This window comes from Gekko japonicus, unplaced genomic scaffold, assembly GCF_001447785.1.
Source record: "Gekko japonicus isolate JY-2015 unplaced genomic scaffold, Gekko_japonicus_V1.1 scaffold2751, whole genome shotgun sequence".
NCBI classification, from domain to species: domain Eukaryota; kingdom Metazoa; phylum Chordata; class Lepidosauria; order Squamata; family Gekkonidae; genus Gekko; species Gekko japonicus.
In genome coordinates this window covers 77,778-86,427 of record NW_015172628.1, presented here as the reverse complement: position 1 = coordinate 86,427, position 8,650 = coordinate 77,778, and the positions used below count along the sequence as shown (strand labels likewise).

At 43.2% G+C, this 8,650-nt stretch overlaps 1 protein-coding gene across 1 annotated transcript in view; it reads left to right on the top strand.

The window, feature by feature from the left end:
* The window catches only part of DHX32 (DEAH-box helicase 32 (putative)), a 63,491-nt gene that overhangs the window by 47,423 nt on the left and 7,418 nt on the right, over positions 1-8,650 (top strand). The window contains exon 8 of the mRNA XM_015421685.1: positions 5,518-5,667. Within this exon, the coding sequence (XP_015277171.1) occupies positions 5,518-5,667 (150 nt within the window). The remainder of the gene's footprint in view (positions 1-5,517; positions 5,668-8,650) is intronic.

The following is an 8,650-nucleotide window of genomic DNA, read 5'->3' as shown; positions in this document are numbered from 1 at the left end:
TCCCTCCCTCCCTCCCTCCCTCCCTCCCTCCATTAATTATTTCAGTAATACAAATCAACCAAAATGGTGTGAAAAGAATCAATAAGCATGCCTTTGACTTGCTGCCACATTAGTTAAAATGGGTGCTTATTAATTAACACCCCAGAATGCATAGTTGATTAACATACTGATTAGCAGTGCAATCCTAAATATTTTAAATGGGTTTAAAAGGGAGCATTTAGGATTGCACTGTAAAATTCTTAAGTCTTGGACTACTAACTATCATAATTAATGAAGTGTAGATTGAAAAGTGATTCAAGTTCTTTTCTGCATTGCTCAAAAATTTGCTATGGGTTATCTGTTCCCATATGATTTTTAATGAGAATAAAACTATGCAGACCTTTACAGATTTGCTCTGTAAACACAATAAAACCCGTGTATTATGCTGCTTAATTTAATGATGTAATGATTGGTTAATAGTTTGGCAGTATGTTGTCACATTTTCCAAGATGTGTGAATATGTAGGTGTGTACTCCTAAATGTATTGAAAGAATTAAATCCCTTTTCAGTAGATATCGATTTTCAGGATTGTAGGAACACATCAATTGGCTCTAGTCGGGGGGGAGCACTCCGGTACGGCGCTCCGGAAGAGAACCTCTAGGGGGCGGGGCGGTCATGTGGTGAAGCCCCGCCCCCTTCTTCACCCCGCCCTCTGCTTCGATCCTCATTCCGTTGGAGAATGAGGACGAAGCAGGAGGGTAAGTAGCCGGGCCTTGCCTTCCCCGGCCTTGCCTTCCTCCCCCACCCCCCCATCCCCATCGATCCCTCTCCCGGCCGCATGCAGCGGCCGGGAGGGAAGCCCTGGGCCCTTCTTTTCTTCCCAGCGGGGCGCGAAGGCGCTCCGCTGGGGAGAAATCTCACCCCCCCCCCCCATCGATCCCTCTCCCGGCCGCGTGCAGCGGCCGGGAGGGAAGCCCTGGGCCCTTCTTTTCTTCCCAGCGGGGCGCGAAGGCGCTCCGCTGGGGAGAAATCTCCCCCCCCCCCCCCATCGATCCCTCTCCCGGCCGCGTGCAGCGGCCGGGAGGGAAGCCCTGGGCCCTTCTTTTCTTCCCAGCGGGGCGCGAAGGTCGGAACTGAAAACTCTAGATTTAAAGTAGTATCTTTTTAGTATGGCTCCTAAGCGCGGCAAAACTGGATGCTCACGGAAGACAGACGTTTCCCAGATGTTGATGTCTAGACATTACATTTAAATCCATGAGGCACCCGTGCCTCGCGCAGATCTAAAGAGCTGTTTGAACGCACCCTCTGACACCTAGTTTTCTATGTACAAGAATGTATATCTGAAAATGGTGTGATGATATTGTGTTAGCATTTCACCACACCTCCCACAATTGGCAGCCAGTGAAGCGGAGGGAGAGCAGGGAAATGCTGCTTATAAATAGAATATCTTAACATGCTATTTTTCCTCAGTTACACATTACAAGTTACACATTCATCTCCCTGTAACATGTAGTTTTGGCCTGTAGTGGTACAAGTTAGATATCAGTTTAACCCCTAACACCACCTATACATTTTTGTCTGTATTTGTACATATCAAATAATTTTTCAGAATCTGTTTTTATAACAGGTGTACAATATGTCTTCCATTTTTACCACTACTTTTTAAAAAGTCACTATCTTGTAATCCTGTATATGTACCTGAATAAATTCTACCACTAGTTGGAAAGAACAACAATGTATTTTAAAACAGAATATTTAAAGCAGACAGGAAGGTGTGAAACAGTGGCAGGTTTATGGCACTCTTCTACAGACATCACATATGTTCATTCCCTATGGTTGGTCAAGTGGGTAGACAGATGTGTAAAAGTACTTATAGAAGGGGTGCTTTGCTTATTTAAGATTATCACCTCAAATTGACTTGTAATTGTCACCAAAAAAAGAAGAGTGTATAAATATCCATATTAGCAAATGTAAGTCCTCTTTGCATTAGCCTTATTTATTTATTAAAACATTTATATCCCATCTTTCCTCTTGGTTCAAGGAAGTTTACAATAATAGTTAAAACATCCCCAACTAAAATAAAAGAACATAACATAAGAACATAAGAGATGCCAATGTTGGATCAGGCCAAAGGCCCATCCAGTCCAACACTCTGTATCACACAGTGGCCAGAAATACCAGTGCCATCAGAAGGTCCACTACTGGGGCCAGGACATTAGAAGCCCTCCCACTGTTGACCCCACCAAGCACCAAGAAGACAGAACATCACTTGCCCCAGAGCCCCTATCTATACCTTGTGACTAATAGCCACTGATGGACCTCTTCCCTGATGGATTAAAGTACCCTGGTCCTGCTCCTACATTTAAGAACATAAGAACATAAGAGACGCCAATGTTGGATCAGGCCAAAGGCCCATCCAGTCCAACACTCTGTGTCACACAGTGGCCAGAAATACCAGTGCCATCAGGAGGTCCAGCAGTGGGGCCAGGACATTAGAAGCCCTCCCACTGTTGACCCCCCCCCCAAGCACCAAGAAGACAGAGCATCACTTGCCCCAGAGCCCCTAGCTATACCTTGTGGCTAATAGCCACTGATGGACCTCTGCTCCATATGCTTATCTAATTCCCTTTTGAAGCCGTCCATGCTTGTAGCACCCACCACTTCCTGTGGCAGTGAATTCCATGTGTTAATCACTCTTTGGGTGAAGAAGTACTTCCTTTTATCCGTTCTAACCCGACCGCTCTGCAGTTTCATGGAGTGCCCACGAGTTCTTGTATTGTGAGAAAGGGAGAAAAGTACCTCTTTCTTTACCTGCTCTTTCCCATGCATAATCTTATAAACCTCGATCATGTCACCCCTCAGTCGTCTTTTCTCCAAGCTAAAGAGCCCTAAGCGCTTTAACCTTTCCTCATAGGGAAAGTGTTCCAACCCTTTTATCATTCGAGTTGCCCTTTTCTGCACTTTTTCCAAAGCTATAATATCCTTTTTAAGGTGTGGTGCCCAGAACTGCACACAGTATTCCAAATGAGGTCTCACCATTGATTTATATAGGGGCATTATTATATTGGCTGATCTGTTTTCAATACCCTTCCTAATAATCCCCAGCATAGCATTGGCCTTCTTTATTGCAGTCACACACTGTCTCGACATTTTCAGTGAGTTATCCACTACAACTCCAAGATCTCTCTCTTGCTCAGTCTCTGCCAGTTCAGACCCCATCAATGTGTATTTATATTTAGGATTTTTGGCTCCAATGTGCATCACCTTGCACTTGGCCACATTGAACCCCATTTGCCATGTTGACGCCCACTTGCCCATCTTTGACAGATCCCTTTGGAGTGCCTCACAATCCTCACTGGTTTTCACCACCTTGAACAACTTTGTATCATCCGCAAATTTAGCCACTTCACTGCTTACTCCCATCTCCAAATCATTTATGAACAAGTTAAAAAGCAGTGGACCAAGTACTGATCCCTGCGGTACCCCACTGCTTACCCTCCTCCACTGAGAGCACTGCCTGTTTATACTCACTCTCTGTTTCCTATTAATTAGCCATTTCTTGATCCTCAAAAGGACTTGTGCTTTTATCCCATGATTTTTGAGCTTGCTTAGGAGCCTTTGATGAGGAACTTTATCAAAAGCTTTCTGGAAGTCAAGGTAAATAATATCTATTGGATCCCCCTTGTCCACATGTTTGTTCACCCCCTCAAAGAACATTAACAGGTTAGTGAGACAAGATCTTCCCTTACAGAAACCGTGCTGAGTCTGCCTCAATAGGTTTTGTTCATCTATGTGCCTACTAATTCTTTCCTTAATAATGGTTTCCACCAATTTACCCGGTATCGACGTCAGACTGACTGGCCTGTAATTTCCCGGATCTCCTCTGGAACCCTTTTTAAAGATGGGAGTGACATTAGCTACCTTCCAGTCCTCAGGAATGGAGGCAGATTTTAAGGAAAGATTACATATTTTTGTAAGGAGATCCAGAAGTTCACATTTGAGTTCTTTCAGAACTCTCGGATGTATGCCATCTGGGCCTGGTAATTTATCAGTTTTTAAGTTGTCTATCAGTTTTAGGACCTCCTCTCTCATCACCTCAATCTGACTCAGGTCTTTCAACACCCCTCCTGAAATCAGCGGTTCTGGAGTGGGCAAGCACTTCTCATCTTCCACAGTGAAGACAGAGGCAAAAAATGCATTTAGCTTCTCAGCCATTTCCCTATCATCCTTCCGTACTCCTTTTACCCCTTGGCCATCCAAGGGCCCCACTGCCTCCCTGGCTGGTTTCCTGCTTCTAACATAACATAGCAAGTCCCAAATATCTCTTCCTTCCTCCTTTAAAAGATGCCTGCCATTTAAAACCCCGCCCCCAAGCTCTGGCAAACAGGCAGGCCTGGCAGCAGCACCTGAAGATCTCTAGGCAGGGGTCCTCCACAACTATTTAGGGAGCCACAGAGCTAGAACCATGATGGAAAAGGCCTGGGCTCTGGTCAGTGCTAGACAGGCCACTCTAAGTGATGGGATATCCAACAAGTATGTTGGGTTTTGCAAGTGTCATCCCTTCAGTCATGAAAGAGTTAAGCTGAAGTTTCTGTAAGCTAATGATAGAAAGTTAAGCATAGAGCCAATTAGGTGTAGCATAAAATCTTGCCACCAAAAGGGGGAGGTTTTATTCTTAATAAGGAGATAGTTCATGCTATTCTGCATCTACACAAGGGGTGGAGCTTTGGGGGGAAACTTTCATTCCTTTCTTCTTAGGGTCAGACACAAAGAAAGAGGGGGGGAACAAAAGAAACAAGATGGCGTAGTACTAGAAAGATGAGTTAGACTGTTGATGTTTTCTTTCCATGTAACCCTTTCCCTAATTTTGTAGCAAACTTTTTCGTAGAAGCTAAACACACACGTGTCTGTGATACATTATTCTGCTGCACTTCATTTACTCTGCTAAACAGCCAAAAAATGGCTGCCTGATGACCATAGCTGTCATATAGGGACGTATGGAAGCCTTAATATCAAACATTTTCAAAACAATATTAGGTAATTAAGTAGCCAACATTCCTATTTATTATTAGTGTTATTGGCCACTGAATTCAAGATACTGGTGGAAGGGTGGAGGTGTGACAATGACAGTCCAGAATGCAAGAAGTTGTAAATTAATAATTTGAGAGTCACTGTGGAGTTGTAGTGGACCATGACTGGGAGGACCAGGGTTGAATATCATTCAGGATTCAAAGCAATCAGCCACGAGTGATTATGGACCAGTCACTCCCTCTCAGCCAAGCCTAAGGTTGCCATGACAATAAAATGGAGAATCATGTACACCACCCTGAAAGGAAGGGCTGGATAAAAATGTGATAAGCCAGGTATTAATTTCTGCCTTGAATTTTAGAATGTGAGTTAGAGGTTTCACCAAAGGATGGAGATGAATGTTTCATAGCTTTCCCAATGAAAAATTGTCACACTGTATACACTGTGTATCTAGCATATTCTCTTATTTATTGTTGGCTTGTTTTCATTCCACATCCTTTTCAACGCAAGCTCCTGGTTGCTTTGTAAACCCACCACAGGGAACAGAGGAGATTGCAGTAACTTGCCAGCAAAAATTCTTGCATCCTGCAGGAGATCATTTCACTCTTATCAATGTATACAAGTCTTACAAGGAAGCTAGTACAAACGCCATAAGCCAATGTAAGTGTGTGTCAGATATTTTAATTTTACTTTAAGATTTGTGTTGAATAGCTTGTTAACAGTTATTTCAGCTGACATGACCTAAAGCTTGAAGTTTATAGAAGATAAAACAAGTCTCGTTCCAAAGTGATTTACAGTCTAACAAAAAAACAAGAAGCAAAAGGAATGAGAATGGAGATGATAAGAAGCAAATGGTAACAGTTAAACTGTAAATTAATAGACCAATCCTGAACAAAGCTACACCCTTCTGAGCTCACTGACTTTGATGTGTAATTCTGTTTAGGATTCCATTGTAAATACTGTCTAGTATGTATAAAATTTCAGAAGTAACAGAATGGTCAAGAAAGACTCATCTGTTGAACACTGGAACAAAGAACAAGGCTCAGTGGGAGAATATATGCCTTGAATCTGGAAAGTCCCACAGAAATTAATACCAAGCCGGATGGATGGATCAATTATTAGATTTGGCATAAGGCAAAAAAAAATCCTTGCAGGGGGGTATATGAGGGGAGCAATGGATCTATCAGATGCAGATACACAGAAGAGGAGCTCCATCTTCCAGTTACTTTTTCTAAAATGTTAAACAGTATAGTATACCGTACCTTAATCCTTCCCAAAATGAGCAAGAATGGTGGTGGAAGAGCTAAAGGTTTCCCAGCTGCAGCTGAAAACTTTAAAACATTACTCCTGACTGGAGAGAGGATCTAGGGAGCAAGTAAATCAAAAGAGATATGATGGCTGAGTCCTCACTGTTGGCATGAAACACTTAAATCCAAATACCACTTGCAAGCCAATTGGAGGAAACTAACAACATTCAAGAAAGCATCACTTCTCAATTCCATCTGTGAACAACTCAGAGAACAATCCCAGAATCCTACTTAAGTCGATTCAGTGGAGCTTACTTCCAGGCAAGTGTTCTTGGGATCATACTATTAATGAAACATTGGTTTTACAACTGGCAGTTAAATGATCATACAGTTAAAACTTTCCCTGTAGGAGGAAGGCATAGATCCTACAATAGGTTGAAAAAGAATTATGGATTAAAGAACAGGAACTGGAATATCAGAGGTGACATAATAACTTGTCTTTTTGCAGTTTTCTTAAGAATACTGGAAGGCTCAAATCTAGAAAAAGCTTAGTCGCTCTGTCATTTGATGAAGTTCCTGTAACTGAAAGAGCTCACAATGTTGCCCCCGAGACATGTTTAGAGACCTAAACCAACAGATGTAAACCAACAAATCTGAAGGGTGCCATGGCACCTGCCAATACCTTTCCTGGTGCCCACCGGGTGTTTTTTGAAAGTGGGCAGGACCAGGTGGGGCTTTTGCCCAGTAGGACCTATGATTGGCCACTGGAGATCTCATGGTGCCCCCACAGTACAAGAACCTTCACTGTGAGACTTAAGGTAGGCCATTTGTACGCAAGAGAATATTTTTAAATAATACATTCATCTTAAGACACATACTGTTAAACAGCCCCATTGGCTTAGTGCCAGGTATCCCTTCCAGGTCAGTCTAAACAATAGCAAACTAGGAATACAAGTTAACCCTATAATGACTGAATCAGACCTTGTAAACACATACATTTCCAACACTTACAACTTGTGCCTGTTCCTAGAGATGGCATGCACTCAAACAACTGCCATTCATTTTGATGGTGTTTGGCAAGAGAAGTCTGTTTCTAATCTACAGTTGCTATATGCCCAGAGATAATGTGAGGAAGCACACCGTGTGTTGGTTTTGGATATGATGCTGAGGCCAAGAGATTATCATGATATTTTCTGGGTAGCCTTGGACAAGGCGTTATCATTCATTCTGAACTACCCTTTGAGGAAGATAGGTAAGAACTGTAGAACACTTTGGCTATGAATTAACACATCCTTTAGTGTTCTTATGTCTGTCTAAATCAATATGTTGAAATGCACTTAATCCTGCGTGATGTTGTGGCTGACTTAATTTTTGCTTGAAACAGCTATTGCCAAGACCCTACATCTTGAAACTACTAGAGTGTTATGTATTAAGATGGCTGTGACCGCATGTGACTCCACCATAGGGTGCCTGCTAGGTTAGTCACTTCCCCATTGTATGTGTGTGGCCTTAGGTTAGGAATGGTATCAACTGTATGATGTAAACCGCTCAGAGCCCTTAGGGGGTGAGCGGTATATAAATCGAAGGAATAAATAAATAAATAAAACACGAAGGCAGACGCCTTGAGGTAGTCTTCCCTGCCACCTGAGTGTGAGGGTAATTACCGGCTGTGCCCCCAGGCTAGGCGCACTACCTGACCCTCATGCCAAGATCTCTTAAGGGGATCCCTACTCTCAGGCAAATGGGCACTCAAGCCACCTTTCCTGGTAAAGGATCTGCCCCCATGCTGATACCACCAAGTTGTGACAAGACAAAAGATCAAGTGAAACAAAACCACATGCAAACCCCAACCAACTACAGCTAACTCAAGAGCCAGGAGGGTGGGCCAAGCTGTCCGGTGCTGGAAAGATGGTAAGCGGGGCGGGGCAGTGCCCTAAATAGCAGCCGTCACACCCTGCCCCCTGGACACCCCAGACCTGCTGATAGGGCTGGCATTGGATCAGGCAGGCCCCAGCATCCCATGCTTGCTGCCAGACAGCCCTTTCTGCCTCGCTGGCCCGCCATGCCCTCCCTGCAGCACTGCAAACAGAACCCAGGGTGAGTCAGGGCCCCGGCATACACAGAAACGAGCTGAGATGCTGTTAAATGTATTCTAAGAGTCAAATGCATTGCAGTAGTCTTGTAAAAAGTTAAAGTCTGGATGGGATACACCCTGTAGACTGTGTAAGACTGAAACACTGCATAAAGAAAGAGTATAAAAATTTAGAGAGGAACAAAAAGAAAACAACCTAGAAATCAAAGTTTCTTTAAAAAAAATCTTTAGTTTTGTATTAAGTACCTTCAATATGCTTGCAAATAAGGTTAAGCTTATGAAGCTGTTTTTGTGTTATTTTATA